At 36.7% G+C, this 22,486-nt stretch overlaps 1 protein-coding gene across 1 annotated transcript; it reads left to right on the top strand.

Annotated features, from left to right (window-relative positions):
- The first annotated feature begins 1,850 nt into the window (after window positions 1–1,850).
- Window positions 1,851–21,549, top strand: LOC110461077. Its single transcript, XM_021514361.1, has 6 exons — window positions 1,851–1,949; window positions 15,314–15,392; window positions 16,488–16,676; window positions 17,066–17,301; window positions 17,831–18,002; window positions 19,388–21,549. The coding sequence occupies exons 3-6, from the start codon at window positions 16,488–16,490 to the stop codon at window positions 19,562–19,564; spliced, it is 774 nt and encodes a 257-aa protein (XP_021370036.1). The 5' UTR covers window positions 1,851–1,949; window positions 15,314–15,392; the 3' UTR covers window positions 19,565–21,549.
- Window positions 21,550–22,486: the final 937 nt, after the last annotated feature.

The following is a 22,486-nucleotide window of genomic DNA, read 5'->3' as shown; positions in this document are numbered from 1 at the left end:
AAAATCCTGTATTTATAAGAATACATAAATGCATGTATACGTATTGTGTATGTAAATAGATACGTAGACAATTAGTAAACATGGACAGAGAGAGCAGATTTGAAGAAGGTAAGGTTCTCAGCAGATACAATTTCATCAGGCAGGTTATTCCAATCTTTGATTGTCCAAGGAAAGAAGGAGTCTTTCTTAACTGAGTACTGGGGATAACTGTGCCTTGTTTGTCTATTTGTGGGGACAAGGTGTTTGTTTGAAATGGCAACTGTATTGTTGTTAATTCTATGCAGCCTGGCTAGTCTTGCGTCGTCTCTGCGATCTGCAAGGCTGCGCCATTGAAGATGTTCTATCATGTCACCAACACTGGAGGTGTTATGGAAGCGATTCGTGACATAACGGGCAGCCCTGCGCTGTATTTTATCTATTTGTTCAGCGTCTTTTTTTAAGTATGCGTCACACACTGGGCTGGCGTATTCAAGCTGTGGGCGAACCAACGAGTTATATGCCTTCTCCTTTGTATTAGATGATGATACTTTTAGGTCACGCCTCAAGAAGCCAATGGTGGCATTGGCCTTTTTAGTTATTGTTGTTAAATTTCCATCTAAACCAAATGCAATCTACATACTAACTTCAGAAAAATATTAATAAATGAAATTCGTTAGCACTATCACAGAGTCACATTATATAAGAACTAAAACATGTTAAAATGTCCATTTTTGCCGATTTACACAGGTCCTTTAGCAATCCTGGCAAAATATCTAAAAATTGTAAATAGAAAACGACAAAATGTAATGAAGAGTTTATCTGTAATATATTTATATTTTATATACTATTGTTATATACTACTTTTATTTCTTAGCAATGCACACTTCTAAGTGTTTTTTTTACTTGTATATAATTGTTATGTTGCATTGTATATATGCTATGTACCACTGATGAGCTGTATGCATGATCTCGAACTTGAATCGGTCACTGAATAATTTACTCTAGTAGCACACCACAGCATCAGTGAAATGGGTCAGTGAACCATGCTAGAGGCTTTCGTATCTTTGATCTCAGTGGCCTGCGTAACAGCCACAGGACACAGTTCTAACAGTTAAGAGGGCCGTTGGTAGAATACAAATTGATGATGTTTACGCCAAGATTACATTAATACAGCACCTGAGGTTTCTTTACGAATTAATATACTACTCTAAAGAAATATGATGGTTTCTATTCACTTGAATTAAAAGTATTATCTATAATAATAATGTTTCAATCCGCTGAGGTATAGAAAAGAGATTGAGAATATCGAAGTATAATTTTTAACTTGACGCGATTCAGTCCAAATGTGTCAACAAAAATGGAAATCTGGACTGGTGATCCCGCCCGTGATTAGCAGTTGTGTGGCAAGTCCTGAATGCAATCGTTCTATTTAGCTTCTACTTTTTCTGAAATAGCATTTATAGCTATATTGTATACAATGAATGGCACATACTGGTTTCTATCGGTATTAATCGACGTGTCCAGTACGGATACACAAACCAGAGACATATAAAGTCCTAGTATAAAAGTCTCTACACAAACCAACAGCCCCATCGTTGACACGTGCCTCGAGTATGGAGGTGATCTTTTTATGGTATTCAATAGGTTCGGAGTCATTCTGCCCGATTACTAATTTACCATATACTACACAATAAAACACGTAGTATTGTATTCACATATTAAAACATGCATTTAGTTCATATCTACTGACAAGAATATCCGTCCTATCCATATCTTAAATAATGCATACATCCTGTGTCGTTTAAATATAATAGTATTGCCACCATATTGCTATAGATAAACGAGGAGCGTGGGCAATGATCAGATTTGACATTTTTTTTCTAATTCCTTGAATCGGTACACCTCTGGGTTTTATGAAAACTGTAGAGAGAGATATCATCATTTGTGGCGATACAGGGTGTACAGGAAGGGTACGTATTTGTGTGAAAATTCATTTATGTAACTATTTGTACTTAGCCAGCACGATATCATACAAACGATAATTGTTAAAGCGATATTATGTGTTTAGATTTAAGGTTCGTGTTTGCGATATTGTGTGTTAGGTTTAAAATTCATGTTTAGTGTACTACAAAACAGGATATTCCTTGTAGGGGACCTTGGAAGTCAACAATATTAAACAATAATGCACAAGGATTGTAACGCTAAATAGCACAATGTTTTTGATAGTTCCCTGTCACTGTATATATCAATAACGATACAAACATTGCATATGGATTTTCGGGATTTCACAGTTCAGGTGGTGGGCACGTCTATCAACATTTTTTTTGAATAAATAAAATCTAGTCTTATCTATTAAAAACAAAATGACAGACGTGCCCTCTACCTATGGTTCAGGTAGTAGTACGCTGTCAGCTGCCAACAACATAAGGCCAATACTGACACGTGACATCTAGCAGTTCTTTCCCTGTACGATGTAACAATATTGGTTAAGCCATTATAAGTTATCGCCCTTGATGTAAAACTCTCCAACACTAGTGACTACAAAATTCTGACTATCCTCGTATCGCGGTAGCATAACCCAACCATGCTGACTAGACTCGTACACTGCTGACTATAACCCAACAATGCTGACTTTTAACTGAAATTCACTTTAAATTACCATGGTTAGGTTATACTCAGCGTTGTCGTTTTAAAGTCAGCACGGTCCGATAAAAGTCAGCATAAAGATTTTACCTGTGTTCATTGAAATGCGCGCGAGCTCCACACGGCCAGTGCTGGACAGCAGCAGGGGGTTTCACACCTCCTGTAGGCCGCGAGCGTCAGCTCTGATCGCGACATTTCTTTACCTTTGAACCGCCTATAGACATCAGTTTCACACCGAAATGGCTACTGAAATCCTTCCGTACACGGCCATTCTTTACCCGCCGTGCTTACGTAATATGTAACAGTGCCGTGTTTGTAATTTACTTCGGCTGTCTGTTGAAATATGTGTTTGCTTATTACTCGATTTGTAATAAAAATATATCTGAATACATGTGTCGTGTTCGTACTTTTATTCGGCCTGATGATCTGAAATACGTGTTTATTAAACACTCGATTTAGATGTCAAATTAAAACTATAAAACTGTACCGTGTTTGTAATTTACTTCGGTCTGGTGGTTTGAAATACATGTTAAGTTTGTTATGTACATACTCGATTAATATGTCAAATTATACATTGAAACTGTGACGTGTTTGTAATTTACTTTTTATTACTGATTTGAAATACGTGTTTGTTACACACTCGAACAGTGCCGTTAAAATACATGTTTTAAACACTCCATTAATATGTCAAAATAAAACTGTGGATGTGTGCCCTTTTGGTAATTTACATCGGCCTGGTGTTTTAGTTTTTGATTCTCCACAGAGCACCCCTCGGAATAAGACAATATCGCTATAATTGGATAATTGGCGATTTGATATCAGACGGGAGTCATTGTGTTTCCAGGTGACCTTGTAAACACACAGGAGAGTTCAAATACATGACCTTGTATCGGAAATGCATTCAGCCGTGACATCGTATACGTAGTACACAAGCGGTGTCCGGGGGCTAAATTTGCCTGTAACAATTGCTCTAGAAACAGTTATCGCCAACGATTGTCGACAGTAACTTAAATAAAAGCCCCACATAGACATTTTCGCCAAGAGCAGTTTCAAATCGCCAATTATGTTTTACTTTCGCCAATGGCGCAAGTGGCGATCGCCAGCACGAGCCCTGGACTATATGATACCACGGACATTAGATCTAATCAAATCTACATTTTTACCTTATCAAATTTACTTTAATACTTTCAAAAACATGTTGAACACTTGAAACAAAAAGAAACGGGCCGGTACACCATACTACCTGTGTTAGTTGGATGATCGGTTATAAATGCCCTTTGGCCACGACATTCACAGGTAACACCTCTGAGGTAATTAGTTCACCTGTTAACTCACAGGTAAGTATCGTTAATGCCCTTTGGCTATAGTATAAAGTGGTAAGAATTACAGGTTATTAACATACCTTTTAATTCACAGATAAGATATTTAGGTGTGTAAACTGTGTATCACTATCCCTCAGCTAAAAGTTAGTGTACATTGAATGTAGTTGATGCAGGTACGTAATTAGATTTCCGTGATTCAGGATTGAATCAGAGACGGATACTTTACAGAGATTGGCAACTTGTTCTTTACCTTACCATTGGTCACGGTAAACGGATGTCATATCGCAAGTTACGCTTCACCTGCGCCATATTGGATATACGGTTCGCTGCATTCAATAATCCTTTTCTGTTCAAAACATAAATGTGCCATAAGATAACATCGAAAATCAACATAATATTAAAAGATTGTAAATAGTGTGATTGTTCTTATAACGTGTCTAATAAGTCAGTTTTGCTAGACACATTTTATATTCAAAGTCAAAGATGTATTGTGAGTTTATGAATACTATGTGTTTGACAACGAAAATGAAATATATGAACTATTAAACCTGTAGCTAGCTGAGATTTCCATGCGGTTTGAGAGTGCTCCATTGAATGTAAACTTGAATGAACACCAAACATAGAAAGATTGCACATCGTGGCTGTGTTTACATATCGGTAATGGCTCTGGCTTCAGGAGAACACAAACTCCGTTTTTGTTATTTAGACAATTTCAAAAACGTCTTAATAAATTCATTATTTGATAATATTTCTATCAAGGTTTTCAACATGAGGTTGTTACAAAACTTGCAAAGTTTAATAATTTAGCTCTGAAAATGCTTTTTAAAAATATACAAGTTAAAATGGCGGCTTTGATGTACGAGGGTTATTTCTTTCATGACACATTAGAACACGAACTCCTTTTTATTAATTATTTTATTTCAAAAAACATCTTCAGCTATGAATTATTTAATAATATTTCTAACCAGGTTCTTAAAATAAGGTTGTTACAAATCTTGATTTCAAGCAAGATTGTACTTTTTCTGTCTTACAATTTACATTTTTGTCTTTTCAATACAACTTACATTCATGTCATTTCAATTCAAAAACACATGTTCATAACACTACTGATATCATGTTCTTCCAATGAAAATGGGTTGCGCAAGGGTAATTTTAGAAATGCGTGCCAATTCCAAATAATTATATGAATATATATTTGGCACCATTTATTATCAGGAAGACATATGTACAGAGTCCTTCAAAAACAATTATTAGCTGCTGCACCTTTTCTGATACTATAAAAATTGCATTATGAGACCAGGCATAACTACATACAAGAACATCTGATGTGTAGAAAAGTAGGTTATTGTATTGTCAAATTGCTCGGAACCTTGCGGTTTATAGACATATTATTTAATATTGATATACACATTAATAACATACACGTATTACAAAACATCAGGTCGAAGTAAATTACAAACACGGCACTGTTTTATTTTGACACATTTATCAAGTGTTTAAAACTTGTATTTCAAAACCCTAGGTCGAAGTAAATTACAAAGACGGCACAGTTTTAGCGTTTAATTTGACATATTATCGAGTATAAAACAAACATGTATTTCAAAACACCTGGTCGAATAAATTACAAACACGACACAGCTTTATACAGATCAATCGATTATGTAACAAAGACGTATTACAAAACATCAGGTCGAAGTAAATTACAAACACGGCACTGTTTTATTTTGACACATTTATCAAGTGTTTAAAACTTGTATTTCAAAACCCTAGGTCGAAGTAAATTACAAAGACGGCACAGTTTTAGCGTTTAATTTGACATATTATCGAGTATAAAACAAACATGTATTTCAAAACACCTGGTCGAATAAATTACAAACACGACACAGCTTTATACAGATCAATCGATTATGTAACAAAGACGTATTACAAAACATCAGGTCGAAGTAAACTACAAACACGGCACTGTTTTATTTTGACACATTTATCAAGTATTTAAAACTTGTATTTCAAAACACTAGGTCGAAGAAAATTACAAACACGGCACAGTTTTAGCGTTTAATTTGACATATTATCGAGTATAAAACAAACATGTATTTCAAAACACCTGGTCGAATAAATTACAAACACGGCACAGTTTTATTTGACATTTTAATCAAATGTTTAAAACATGTATTTAAAAACAATAGGTCGAAGTAAATTACAAACACGGCACAGTTTTATAGTTTAATTTGACATATTTATCGATTATAAAACAAACATGCATTTCAAAATACCAGGTCGAAGTAAATTACAAACAAGGCACAATTCGAGTGGTATGTAATAAACAAGTATTTCAAAACAACAGGTCGAAGTAAATTACAAACACGGCACAATTTTATAGTTTAATTTGACATATGTATCGATTATAAAACAAACATATATTTCAAAATACCAGGTCGAAGTAAATTACAAACACGGCACAGTTCGAGTATGTAACAAACACGTATTTCAAAACAACAGGTCGAAGTAAATTACAAACACGGCAGTTTTATAGTTTAATTTGACATTAATCGAGTAAGTACATAACAAACATGTATTTCAAAACACCAGGCCGATGTAAATTACAAACACGGCAGTTTTATAGTATGTACATAACAAACATGTATTTCAAAATACCAGGCCGATGTAAATTACTAACTTGCCACAATTCCATAGTTTTATTTTGAAATAGAGATCGTGCAAGGAAAAAACCAAAACACCAGGCCGATGTAAATTACCAACAGGGCACAATTCCACAGTTTTATTTTGACATATTAATGGAGTGTTTAAAACATGTATTTGAACGGCATTGTTCAAGTATGTAACAAACACGTATTTCAAAACAGAAAAAAGGTAAATTACAAACACGCCACAGTTTTATAGTTTAATTTGACATTAATCGAGTATGTACATAACGAACATGTATTTCAAAACACCAGACCGATGTAAATTACAAACACGACAGTTTTATAGTTTAATTTGACATATTAATCGATTTAGTACATAACAAACATGTATTTCAAAACACGAGGCCGATGTAAATTACAAACACGGCAGTTTTATAGTATGTACATAACAAACATGTATTTCAAAACACCAGGCCGATGTAAATTACTAACTTGCAAAAATTCCATAGTTTTATTTTGAAATATAAGCCGTGTAAGGAAAAAACCAAAACACCAGGCCGATGTAAATTACCAACAGGGCACAATTCCACAGTTTTATTTTGACATATTAATGGAGTATTTAAAACATGTATCTTAACGGCACTGTTCGAGTATGTAACAAACACGTATTTCAAAACAGAAAGAAAGTAAATTACAAACACGTCACAGTTTCAATGTTTAATTTGAAATATTAATCGAGTATGTACAGAACAAACTTAACATGTATTTCAAAACACCAGGCCGAAGTAAATTACAAACACGGCACAGTTTTATAGTTTTAATTTGACATCTAAATCGAGTGTTTAATCAACACGTATTTAAGATCATCAGGCCGAATAAAAGTACGAACACGACACATTTTTTAGATATATTTTTATTACAAATCGAGTAATAAGCAAACACGTATTTCAACAGACAGCCGAAGTAAATTACAAGCACGGCACTATTACATAGTTTTATTTTGATATATAAATCGAGTGTTTAAAACAAGTATTGCAGTTCATCAGGCCGAATAAAGGTACAAACAGTGTCATAGTTTTAAAAGTAAACAATAACGGTCGATGATCATTTCAATACAGTAGCCACACAACATCATCATATAATAATCGGTTATTTATTGCAAATCAAACTTATGTCGATAAAAGAATGACTAAAAATAATGATAACGAGGCGATTGTTTCATTTCAAAACAAGTACAACCAAGAAAAACATACACAACTAAGTTAACAGGCGGTTCTTATTTCAAGTAAAAAAAAAAAAAAGATTTTAAAAGATTTAACAGGTGTAATTTTTTCCGAAACTTATAAACACACGATTAACTAGGCAATTGTTTGATTGAAAAACAACATAGTTACGTTCAAAGAATAAAGTATGACCAGAACATTTCAAAACGCACTGTGCGTAGAACAGTGAACGAGATTCGCCTTTCGTTATTTGCGATGGCAGTCTACCCACGGAACAGTAGCTGTGATTACGTAAGCACAGCGGGTAGAGAATGGCCGTGTACGGAAGGATTTCAGTAGCCATTTCGGTGTGAAACTGATGTCTATAGGCGGTTCAAAGGCAAAGATATGCCGCGATCAGAGCTGACGCTCGCGGCCTACAGGAGGTGTGAAACCCCCTGCTGCTGTCTAGCACTGGCCGTGTGGAGCTCGCGCGCGGATCAATGAACCCAGGTAAAATCTTTATGCTGACGTTAATCCGACCGATCTGACTTTAATCCGACCGTGCTGACTTTAAAACGACAATGCTGAGTATAACCTAACCATGGTAATTTAAAGTGAATTTCAGTAAAAAGTCAGCATTGTTGGGTTATAGCCAGCATGGTACGAGAATAGTCAGCATGGTTGGGTTATACTCCCGTGATAAGAGGATAGTCAGAATTGTGTAGTCACTAGTGCAATAGCGTTGGTAATAAAGCCAGTCCTAGTCCGCCATACGACACCTTATGTTTACAGTTCACGCGATGCTCTTTCCATCTGTACCATAAAAGCCTATGTCACTAGGTGACGTTCTACTAATCACCGTAAAGTGTATCGGTAACATATCGGTACCGGCGCGTTACTAATCACAGTAAATTTATCGGTAACATACCGTCCCCTAAATGCGAATACAAGTAGATGAGCATTTCAAAACAAATGCTATTTTTTTTAGCATATTCTTAAAAGGAACGAACAATTTCAATGACAAGAACAGAAATATATTTGCAGAGCAGAGCACGTCGTTCACTCCCGAACGGGAAGCATTATTATTGCTTCCATCCAATTCGTTGCAAATCTCTAACAAATGTCATTCGATATATAATCAATCATTTAACGTTCATAAAAAAGGACATATCAGAAAGTTCTTAACCAATCATACAACATTTAGATTTGCGAAGCAGAGCATGTCGTACACTTTCAAAGCAGGAGGCATTTTATCGGCCTTGATTCTGTTTGCTGCAAATCTAATCGGAAAGTTCTAAATGACACAACTTATGTACAGGGCGAGTCAGAACAGTTGATTTTGTTGTTAGTTTCACACATCTTACCAAACCATCCTTTCCAGGATATGTGTCCACCACGCGGCTTAGAGGCCAGTTCATACGATGTGTAGACTCATCCATCACGAGCACAATGTCTCCCACGCAAAAGTTTTCCTTTTCAGTCCTCCACCTTTCACGAAACTACAATAATGGGAGATATATCGCAAGCCACCTTTTCCAGAACTGATCGGCCAAATATTGAACTTGTTTCCAACGCCGTCCATAAATATCTTGCTGTTTGAATATTCCCAAAGGATCCATCTGGTTCGGGCAAAGAAGGAGCAGGTGTCAATGGATCTAGGTCATCTGGACTGTCGGACACATTAGTAAGCGGACGCGCATTTACAATGGATTCAGCCTCACAGAATACAATGTCTAAGCGTTCCTCGTCAAGAACCTGATCGCGTAAGATGACATTCAGAACTTTTCTCACGAAGCGTATTTGCCTTTTCCATACTCCACCCATATGCGAAGCCACTGGAGGATTAAATTCCCATTTGATTTTTCGAAGCAGAATATTTTCCTTGGTGTTTGCATGTTCAGTGAACTGCATAATATAAGTTCTCTGTTCCTTTTCTCCGTCCACACAATTTGTTCCGTTGTCAGACCTAATAAGTTCAGGAATTCCCCGTCGAGACATGAAGCGTAGCACTGCACTGATAGAGGAGGCGGCTTCCAGATAATGAATCTAGTCAGGATGCACCGCGCGCATTGCTAGACAAGATACATCCATATCTTTTTTCCTGGCTCCGGCCCTTCTTCACTAAAAAACAGTATATTCCTACATAAGTGAACGGCGCCTGACCAGGACGCACTCGACCAGGAGGAAGCGGTGCCATCTTTTGAGAGCCCGACACTGCTCGCAACCTTGAGCAAGTCACGCAGTTACGTAGGATACCGTTGATTAATGGGCGACATTTAGGGATCTAATACGTTTGCCTCAGAATAGATAACACATATTTCCTTTTATTCTCATGAATATGTCGAACAATGAGTTTGGTGACGTGTTGATCTCTGGAAAGAATTACAGGATGCTGCGCCGAGTCCGAGATATGAGCAGATAACAATCTTCCACCTACATGAATAAGACCATCGCGTTCTAAGTGCGGTTACAGGCTATGAATATGGCTTTTCTTAATTATCGCTCTATGACTAGATTTTAAGACTGACAGTTCAAGTTATGTTGTTTCAGATAACGCAGTACTGTCTCGGCAGCCCAGATATCCATCACAGTAGCATGCTTTGTCATAGTCCTTATACGAAGGTAGTCCTTAAATTTCAGAAGCCATGCTACAGCCTTTTTGAGACGGTACCACGATGAGTAGTGTGTCAGAAGTCTGTCAATCGGGTCGTCTGCTGGTTTGGTTTCAACAACACACGTATTTGCTTCAGTGCGAACTTCTTTATCATCAGTCGATACCTTGGCATGTTGGAAGCTCCGGCCATTCAAACTCGTCCTGCCACAGGAATTCCAGCCCATGTTTCCATCGTTGCTTGGTAACCATTTTAGAGACGTGTAACCCCCGGGAAACATCATCAGCAGGGTTCAACTTTCCATCTTCATATCTCCAAATCTCAGGAGTAGAACCGCCGTGTAACACCGCAACGCGATCCGCGACAAATGTGTGGAAACGTCTCTTCTTGTTTTTGATGTATTGCAGAACAATCACGCTATCTGACCAAAACACGTTCTGTCAATCGTAAGACTCAATTCGTCACACAGAATTTAACTCGCACAGCAGCAGAAAGTTCCAATCGCGGTATTGTCATTTGCCGAACAGGAGCAAGTCAAGACTTTCCCAGAAGAAATGCACAGTGATTATCTTGATTGCAGTTCATCGCATGGATGTAAGAAACTGCTCCATAAGCTTCGTGGGAAGCATCACAGAATTGATTAAGTTCTACTTTTACTTCAGAACTCAAACTGTCTGGCATAAGACAACGATCTATCTCAAACTCATTCAGCTTTGGTAACTTCTTCAACCACTTTGACCAAGACTTCTTACTTTTGTCATCTAAGTCATCATCCCAGCATTTGTTTATATTGCATTCAGACTGAAGAATCTTTTTTGCTTTAAGAACGAATGGACACACGGATCCCTAAAGGATCATATACTGAGCTTGTAAAACTCAAAACGATTCGTTTTATGAAGGATGTATCTCGCTCTTTGCTTTTGATTCCAAAAGTGTCAAGTTCAATGCTCCAATGAACACCAAGTGATCTTTTAGTCGTCAATTATCCACAATGCAGTTCAAGTTCGCGCTTGTCTGTAGCCCGTTCTCCTAATGAAACGCTTTCCATAACAGACTTGCTATTGGAGACCCATTTGGTAAGCCGAAAGCCCCCTAGCGACGTTATATGTCTCAATTCACAGACAAGTTTCACTTCCCGTTCTCTACCATCCACGGACTTAAGGCAATCATCAACATAAAAAAACTGTTCAACACTGTAATCAGTGCCCCAGAATCAAATGCTGGCGCGTTTTCTACGGCGGTACGCCTTAATGCAAAGTTCGTGCAACTTGGACTCCAGACGCTTCCGAAAGGATGAACAGTCATACGATACGTCGTAGGTTGGCGTGTCAAATCACCATCCCTCCACCACAAAAATCCCAATACATCACGGTCTCTCGGATGAACCTTAACTTAGTAGAACATTGCTTCAATGTCCGCCATAAGTGCAATGGTACGCTCACGAAACCTCAGTAGAACGCCCAACAACTTGTTTGCCAAATCCGGTCCTTGAGCCTTGAGATGCGATCTTGTTCAAGGATGTGCTCTTACATTCTGCAGCACAGTCGAAGACAACTCTTAATTTGTCTGGCTTGTTTGGATTGAAAACGGTGTGATGTGACAAATACCAGATCTCCTTTCTCAGCATTGCAGGTTGATATAATACATTCAGCGTTACCTTTATCAAAAATATTGTTAACTTCATCAGTATAACTCCTATGTAGATCAATATCTTTAGCCAAACGTTTACTCAGGTACTGAATTCTTTTTAGTGTCAACGATGTGTTGTCCGGCAAGTGTGGGCTTTCTTCCATAAAAAGAATGTGGGGTTCTTAATGCTTCCTTTTGAGTAATGGAATCGTTCCACACGTTCAAAACTCTCTTATCGTTTACCGATATCTCTAGCACACCACCGGCTAGGACCTGGCCTATATTAAGCAACCAAAACCGTTCTACCTTTGCTTAAAGACCCACATCCGAATCCGATTTGACGTAGACAAAATGAGACGCAGATGCCATATGCAAGTCCTCACAAATGTTGCCAAGGGGATCATGTTTAGCTCATCCAAGTGGTGTTCGTATGGCATAAGGCTCTCAATCCTTACCTTGGCGTACCTCAACACCCATTAAGCCTTTTGAAACATCTTGACCAATGAGCAGCTTTACACTTTGACTCTGTGGTACTGAGACGTATTTCAGGTGACTCCACTTATAAACGTCTGACGATGTCGCAACACCTCCTTGTAATGACATGAAATCCTCTAACGAGTAAACTCTCGGTAAGCAAATAACCTCATGACATTACCGTTTGCCCACAGTACTCATTACCTCCAGACAAACTTGTTCAACTTGCAAGTCCTTTCCATCGTTCAGTTTTCAAATTTAGAGTAGTAGGTTGACCACTTACTCCAAGCTGTTTCACAAGTTCATTTGAACAGAAAGGCTTGCTACTACCAGGATCCAATCACGCGTTATTCCTTAAAAAATCACTGTGGCTTTTTTTTCCGAACAAGGATAGTCACGATAGGAAGTGACACTTGAGAGCTTCAATCTTGGAACAGAAGTTGGCAATGCAGTGGCATTTTGCTGTGATTGTGTTTCTGAATTTGGCCTTAGATATCCATCTTTACTGACCGAAAATTTCATTTTACAGTTGTCTATGTTGCACTTTTGATGACTGCTTGCAAAACTTGGCGGCATGATTTCTATATTACATAGCAATTAAAGCACAGTTTATGTTCTTTTACAACATCAAGCCGTTTCGCTGGCGCCAAGTCAAGGAATTTCTTACAAGTGTTCATTTGGTGACTACCACCGCTGCATATGAAGCATATATACACTTACATACTAGAGTCAGCAGATTTGTTTAAGGTATTCATGGGCCTATCATTGTCAGTACCATGTACACTAAAACTGGTACAATCCCGTTTCGTCAGTTTCGAATTTAGCTTCACATCCTTGCGCTCATTCTGGTCAACATTCCAAACACTTGATCCAAGAGTTCCTTAGCGACTGTTTCCAAAACTCTTCCTTTAATGTACAATGGTAACCGCGATACAGTTTTCACCATACGACAACGAGAATCTATTCTGCCAACATGTTCATAGCCTTTAATGTTTCCATATATGCTTTGACATCATCAGCCAGGTCGCGAGCCCCCTGTGGAATGTTTGGTTCAATACCATAAAATTGTTCCCAAATCGTTCTTTTAACATTATCCTAGCCTGTGTGTAGTCTGCGATTGGTTTCATCATAAAACATGGGTTAATGACTTGTGCAGGTACCGTTACAATGCTCAAACAGTCTATTAAGTTTGACTCTATCACCAACCCTTGACTGTCCGACACTAGCATCAAATGAATTCACAAACACCCAATAATCTAATGGGTTTCCATCAAAAGTGACGAGACTGGTCTTTGGAAGGCGTATCACATCAAGTAGTCTGAGTTCATAATCACTTCTCGGTTGAATACAGGAGCTTTTGCTCAAAACTTTCGCCCGGACTCCACCAGATGTCTGCTTCCTACCGCCTGACAAGTTAAATTCTTGGGTGCGACTAATTTCGGATAAAAGGTCGACGTGTTGGGATTAAGCTAGTTGGACTCTTGTTTCATAACATCAACCTTTGGTCTGACATCAAAATATTTAGTAACTTGATTGTCCCGTGATTTCGCATAGGTGTATTTGGACAACACTTATTTTTCCGCGTTTGCAGTTTGAATCTCAGTCTGTAGCTTAAGCCTTTTCAAATTTTACTCGACTTGCAATTGCTGGGACTCTAGGTTCATATCCTCATTAAGAAAAACCTGCTTTAGCTTCAAGCATAGCTTGTTTAGCTGCGGCCTCTGCTAAAGCACTAGATGCGGATGAAGCTTTGGAGCCAGTCTTTGATCCTCTTGATGATACCCTAGCAACACTGTTATCAGACTTCACTTAATTATTATCTCTCTGTTTTAGCTGCAGTATAGTTTGGTATTTTGTGTTTGCACCTTGGACCTTTCGGAGCACGTCAGCAAACTGTTGCTCACTCGATGTTACCTTAGCTTGATCAATATTAACCGCCATGTTAACAGATTGAAGGTTCTCAAACTTGTTGAATGCCTCCTGGAGGCTTTCCAAGCGACCCCTTCAGAGTCGTCATTTCCACATTATTGTGATCACTCGACACATCGAATTCACGCAGTTTACGAGTATCTGACCCAGCATTTCCAGCACGAAAAGCATACAATCATCAGTAGTTGTTGTCACGCTAGGTACTTTTATCTACACCAATCAATATCTGTATCACGTGGAATATATTCCATCGATTTTGAAAATTAGTCGCCTCTTACGATCATGCAATGGGGGCAGCAGGTACAATTTTTACGCCCTACCTGCAATCAATGTTGACGTTTAAACGTTAAAAACCAGTTTTTTTTATTTAGTTTTGCAGAATTCTTAAAATAGTGTCCATAATGGCAACTCAAACGGAATATTTGATTCAATTTTTGAGAGGTACGTAAGTCTCATGTTGGCGGACGTTGACAATACCTGTGGTTAATATAAATGTGATTATCAGTCGGGTACGTAGTACTTCAGTGTTTATGGTTTAAAGTGTGGATGTGTGTCGGTGAGTTTAATTGTGGACTTCCATTCGTCACCACTTACAATTTATTAGTCTCTGAAACATATTTACACATGTACCTACACCTGTATATGCAAATATATTGCTATATTTACATATAAACACCTGCATTTACTTCATACATGTATCTACTGACAAGCACATCAGGCATACCCGTATCCTATCTGACGCATACATCCTGATCGGATATGTCGTTGAGATCAAATAGTATTGACACAATGTTGATAAATAATAATAATTAAAATTATAAACACAAAAGGAGCGTGGGTCATAATAAGATTTGACCTATATTTTTAATTCGCAGAATCGTTACACGTCTGGGATTTCTGAACAGTATCGAGAGATATAGCATCATTTGTGGCGACACGGGGTGAACAGGAACGGTACGTATTTGTGTGAAGATTCATTTATGTAATTATTTTACTGGGCCAGCATGATATCATACAAACGATACTTGCTCATCCGATATTGTGTGGTAAGATTTTAAGTTCACATACACATATATTATTACCATACAACCACACATGACCTCCCTGTCTGTTATTCTGTTACGGTGAGTCAAATTGATCCAATGAGGAAAAGACGAGTTGAATTTTTTGGAAAATTAATTAAGACAATGGTCTATATTTCGGTTAACTGAACTCGTACGGTCATTCTGCATAGTTATGTAAAAATCTGTGAAATTGGATTTTAAGTTATTTCAAGTTATTTTCTACTGTATACTTCTGGTAAGATGTACATTTGAATGAGCATAAAATGTATGTTGTATACTGTCCTGAACTATGTTACACAGATAGTAACGATTTATAGCATCTACTGAGGACTTGTGAGTAATACTGATTAAAGGGGGCTTCATATAATTCGTACAAACGGTGCGTTTGGAGGATAGGGCTTGTTCCGGTTCATTGTATTGTGATTGCCGGTGTGTACAATCGGTCACACGAACACACATCTCTCACACGAACAAAGACGCATATTGTACGGAAAAAACACTAACTCAAGCACACTAAAAGAAATAAATGCGCTCACACTTACTTACAGGAACCTATGCTACACAATTAAACTGCAGGTAAGTTCTCGACTATACATACTATTATGTTACATGTATATAACATATTGTCTAACCGGCTGAACCTTCAATTCAGGTTCGTCCATATACAACATTTCTATTTTCGTCTTGTACGTGAACTGTTTTAAGCGTTAATATTTTGGTAGTTTACATTATGAACGAATTACATTTTACTATTATTTTCAGTCTTGTTTTGCAATACCCATTACATACATAAGCTATTCAACTGGCTTCCTCGATATTGCAGGGGTGACGCTCACCCTATTATGAAACAAATTGAAGGTACAGTGTTGGTCACCCTATGGATGAGCCATCTATTAAACTTAAGACTGCCTATTGCCATTCACTTATTCGCAGGAATCGATGATATTTCTCAGGAATCACATACAGCTGTATTTTTAATGTACAGATGATCACCCGGATTGAGTTAGCAAAACGGATTCTTGAGGAAAGGCCAGAATCAAGTGATGGATGGATAAAAGACGAATCATTGGAAGGTGTCAAACTTGGAAATTTTGCATGGAAACGTCAACGAAATGTTTTTATAAGGATGCTCCCAGCATTTGAGAAATATCGTTATGAGACAGCAACTAAAACGGTGAGCTACGTGTATGAAAGGAGATTTCCCATGCGGAGATTTATCATCTATTATTCAGTTTATAAATTACCCTCAGCTTCATGCTTTTGTCATTTAATCTTGTGTACATTGTATATGTGTATCAAAAGAACTTCTCGCATAAACAATAATATTACCTACAACAAACATCCTGTATTAAACGTATACAAGTTGACGGCAAATCTTGTATGCGGGCATGATGTATAGATTCAAATTTTGATTTCTGTATTTTCTTTTGTCATTTTCTGTTTGTTTTGAGGGTTTATTTAAACATTTTAATCGGGTTGTTTTTCTCCCTTAATTTTTTTTTTATTTATTTATTTTTTAACTCGATTGTAAGTTTGTTTGTTTTTAAATTGTCTTTTTTTCAGTTGGGAGAATATCTTCAAAGACGAAAGGATCGTCTTGAGTTCACATTTAAAACGGATTGTTCTAAAACGTCATTAGCTGCGACAACCCTCAAGAAAAAACAAACATGGAATGCTGGTCTTATGAACACAATTTTTGGAGGGAACGCTCACCACAGTGATAAGATAAAGATACCAGCTATAGATTTAACCATCACCAACATCAATAGAAGATACCTAGAACATAGTCTAAACGCATGGTAAGAAGTATTTGTAGGATTAACTGAATCATTTAGATTGTGAAACGTGTTATCATCCGCCATGAAATTGTTAAGTTAAAGCATAACCTTTATGCTATATCAATGAAATTGTTCAGTTAAAGCATAACCTTTATGCTATATCAATGAAATTGTTAAGTTAAAGCATAACCTTTATGCTATATCAATGAAATTGTTCAGTTAAAGCATAACCTTTATGCTATATCAAACATTTTAAACCTTTTGGTTTATGATTCAGAAACAAAATTTAGTGGTAATTTTCCGAATGATTCAGGCATCTTTCCCCATCCACTCGTTTGGTCTATCTTTTTGTTACGGTAAGATTTTGTTCTCATGAATTGTCATAAAAGTCAGTATGTTTTCTTGACATTGTATTGTTTAATTACTAACTTGAGAAGAAAATTGAGATATTAAGAGAATTTTGAGCGAATTGTTTTATATTATTTAAAGGTCTTAAAATCTTTTCACAAATACTCTTTGTTATAAATGTAGGATTTTGTTTGTTCATAAGGAAACTTGACATGACTTCATCTTATATCAAAGAAGAGCAAAGAAAAAAGGGTATCCCCTGCATCATCAGTGAAATCGTTAAAGCCGCTATTCCTAGGGATCAAGCTAACAAAATGGCTTATGCAGAAAAAAAGCAACGAATTGAAGGAAAGGTAAAGGGGACCAGTGCAGATGTAAGTATTGGAATAATTAAAAGGATACATTTAAACATTTTTCTTGCAGTCATTAACTGACATTTTCCTGCTGTCATTATTCTTACGTATATCGGATAACTTTAACACTTAGCCCTCCGTTAATTGTTAAAATAATAATAGTATGTTGTAGGTGGGAACAACAACGCAGTTAAGGTTCTTTGGTTTCGGTTTTGTATCTTCATTAGGGCCCCGCATCGATATTTAGATTCCCTTAAGTCATCATCTTATCCGTCCGTCCTTCCGTCTGTCCGCTTTTGATTTCCGCACAGTTACTTACTTATAGATGTTCACGTTTTGTGTGTGGTCCCATATAACCAGTAAAATCCGGCAATATTTGCAAGAGTATCGGGACTTTGAATGCCAAAAAAATACGTTTTTATGACTTTCCGCACGATTACTTTCGTATTTGTGTTCGGAATTTCACCAAATTTGGTGTGTGGCCTCATATCAAAGAGAATTTTTTAAATTTGATATGGTGATACACTTTGAAATGTAGCTGTTCAATAGGGGTTAATATTTGTTAAGGTCAATGTCACTGTTACTAAAAATATACACTGCGGGGGGTTCAGACCTAATCTTTGTTCTAATTTGACATTGCGATATACTGTAGATTTTTTAATATAACTTTATAAAGTTGTTAAGGTCAAGGTTGCTGTTACTTAAATTAGACGGCGGGAGTCGGTCAGGCACATGGAAGCCCCCTTGCTACTTGCTAAACTGTTAGTGTGTTAGTTAATCTATAGTGTTCTTATTAAGTGGTGATGAGAGTACCTTATTATTTTACCTTTTTCCCGATATAAGGAAAACATGGTCCGGGTCAAGAAAGAATGAAATGAAACAGGAGGGAAAGCCATATTATACGTTCACAATGAACTAGATATTCGCTTAAATTAGATGTAAAATAAGTGGCAAAGGGTCATGTAGTTCTCTGCGTATAATACTGGAACTGCTGAATCTAGTTGTTGGGTTCCACATCGGTCTTAGCAGTTCCTGTAACCAAGAGTCTGTATGTCATTTCTGATATTTAATTTGTACTATAATCCAGGTGCTAGCTAGCACAGCTACAATTTTTGGGTAGGAAGTTGATTGATATGGGAAACATTAATAATATGATTCACTGTAACTTCATAACGTAATTATTTTCCTTTGCAAGAACAGCTAGCAAATGGCTGTTTTTACGCAGCATATCTGGTTTGCACTGTCACTATATTGATAAAAAAACTTGCACGACACAAGCAACCCTATTTCTCTCAAACTCTCTGTACGAAAGGGGTTGTTTACACAGCAATTGCAATTACGATACTCCATCGCCTATCCCAAATCTCATGTTCAAATTTTAGCTGAATCACTGATACTTTTTTCAGGACTCTGTTAAGACAACTGGTAACATTGTAAGAGAGACAAGCGAAAAGACTGAGGGATATATACATGGAACCGTTCTCTACAAGGTGTTACCGCTTGAGGTAGACCCGACTGGTCACATTGAAGCAAAGGAAGACTCGAAAGGGTTCGTAAAGGGCAAGGTTTTGTCAAAACTTTAGTAATTATATCTCGAATATAAGCAACACTTTTCGAGGATTATGTTCCTTTGTGATGCAGTAGTTTCGATAACAGTTTGCATTTCCATAGTATTCAGCGTAACCAAAATATGTTATATTTCCGCTAGTGTGCAATATTTCTCGCAGAATGAAATATTTGTCATTTTTTGTTGTTTTGTAACTAATAAACTCCCATGCTAGTGAGCCGTATTTTTATTCTAACCAGAACGAGGCCGGAAGGCACAGATAGTCTATAAACTCAACTATACAATTTTTGTAAATAGACGAAAATCCTATTTGGTATAATTCCCGGAAGCTTGCAGTATTTCAGATAGAAGGTTATATTTTCTGGCAGTATGTAGTTTTGGTGGTGGTTAGTATCGTTTCCGGCAGTTATTAGTATATCCTGTGTTATGCGTGTATGTTATATGTCTTGCAGCATGTAATACTGGCGTTGGTAATATCACTTCCAGCAGTTTTCTGTTTCCGATGGTATATTTGTATGCTATATATCTGACTGGATGAAGAACTGTCGTTTGTATTGTACATGCAAATAGTATTATCGGTGGTGTGCTATATTTTCAATAGTGTTTATGGTATCATTTGTAATATATCTTCTCATTGATATTGTTACAAAATTCATAAAAAACACAAAACGTCTGACATGATTACTAAATTAATAATAGTGAAATGCCTTGTATGTAGTATACACATGTGCACATTATCAATAATTATAATTGTATTGCAAAACTAATAATTGTATAATTATACTTGTACCTATCACTGTGGTATATGGATGCAGGCATATATACACATATAGGTGCATGTGCATAGGTATAAATGAATAGCATGATCCTCTTATGATGCAGTCAGTGATGTGATATAATGTCTCGTTCATATGTATATGTCAACAGTTGTATCACAACTCTAGCAAATTCATCCCTGCAAGGACTCTGACATTATCATATTTAATCATCATGTATGAGAATACCTCGAAAGTGCTCAAGGTTCAACTATCTGTGGTCTAGGTCTAAGTCACTACCACTATACTACATGTATATCTTGTCACCAATCTAGAGAGTTCACTCCTCCGTGGAATTTGACTAAATTTGATATATTGGTCATGCATAAGAAGACCCTAAGGAGTTTGTGTTTCATAAGGTGAAGGTCGTCATCACTGCTTATAAAAAGTGAAGTATGACAACAGGTTACTTACAATATATTTAGGACAGCAGGTTACTTACAATATATTTAAAGTGTTATGTACATACGCACCACAAGTGAGAGGATTTGTACTTTTTCGTGGTATACCTTGCTGTCAGCGTAATATTGTTCAACTAAATAATGTTATATTCCGATAAGGTACATGTACATGTACTGACTTTTAATAATTGTACGTAATTATATACCAGTATGTATGCCAAGGTGGTAGGTGTGCATACATGGATGATGAATGATTATATTTTTAAAGTTATATTTCAGTAATTGTAGATGTCAATTGGTATGTTTCCATGCACTGGTATTGCATATGATAATGTATACTGCGGAGCTGTGCACCTTGATGAACACTGATGCTTTGTGAGAAGCATAGTTAATTGTTATACTTATGAAATCTATATTGTTTGGATTTCGTCTCTTTTAAACATTGGAAAAATAACATGCACTTTTGACATGTGCGGCTGGGAGCTATGTGTGCAATTAATTCCTGAGTTGAAGACTATAGGGTGAAGAACCCATGGACTTTACAGTCAGAAATTCGGGGGTTGCTTCGGCACTTATCCCTCAGCTGCATTTGTATATATCAGCAGGTATCAAACTTTTATATCATTGCAAAATTTAAAATCAAATTCAAAAGTATTATTAGTAAAATGTTATACATGATCAACTTAATCTTACTGTATATTACTTAATTTCCATTTCTACCGGATTTAATTTCAATAAAATGTATTGTAATATGGAAAGAAAAGTAATTAAGAAATAATAAGAATAGCAGCTTGCATTGAATGTAACAAATAAACCGTATGAAATCAGCAAAAGGATTAACTGTTTATTGCAAGCATTAACTTGAACGAACAACTTTGCGTTTTCCAAGAATAAACTATCTGACTTTTGGTTAGTGTAGCATGTCAAACGCCCCTCTTACTACTATCAATACTCTACTTAGCCTGTTTAATCTACATACATTCATATAAACTAGTATTGTCATGAAATATTTGGTGTTAGGCAAGGAGATGCACTCTAAATCACTAGAAAATGTATTTTTAAGGAAAAAGGCACTGTGGGATAAGTATGAAACTTTTACAAATTTAATGTCATCATATAACTAAACTCCTTGCAAAGTTACATGCTTATCCCCAAATGCCTTGTATGAACAATCAGAATCAATAAAACAAGTATTATTGTATCTTACATGTACATGAAATTACCATCTAATACACACTAAAACAAAAATTACATCTGGAGGAATATTGTATGCGATATAGAAATCGAAATCTAAAAAAGTATATGTATCAAAACTGCACATGTCTCATTATTTAGCCATTGCTGTTTTACTTAAAGCGAACAGATCTGGTTAAATACCTATATACAGAATTTACTATAAGCAAATAAAGAGATGATTGGATTGTGTTTTTACAAACACTATATTCGTGGTGACCCACCCCAGCAGTGTTTCACTTCACCAATCCTTTCTCATACATGTACATAACTTCTCTCGTGTACATCGGGGATCTAAAACAATCGGCAAAACAGAGCGGTCCGTTCTTATTTTGATCTAACATGGAGGATAAGGTACACACATCTTTAACTGAATCTTGAAGACATTGCAATGTAGGTCCCGTTTGTTAGTCTGGAAACAACGATTGGTTCCAAAAAATTCAGATTGTTATTTCCTCACTACTCGAGTTAATGTCGGGGGTGAGGGTT

Source organism: Mizuhopecten yessoensis, unplaced genomic scaffold, assembly GCF_002113885.1.
Source record: "Mizuhopecten yessoensis strain PY_sf001 unplaced genomic scaffold, ASM211388v2 scaffold10565, whole genome shotgun sequence".
Taxonomy (NCBI): domain Eukaryota; kingdom Metazoa; phylum Mollusca; class Bivalvia; order Pectinida; family Pectinidae; genus Mizuhopecten; species Mizuhopecten yessoensis.
The sequence above is the reverse complement of the archived record's forward strand: the minus strand, read 5'-3'. Positions and strand labels throughout refer to the sequence as shown.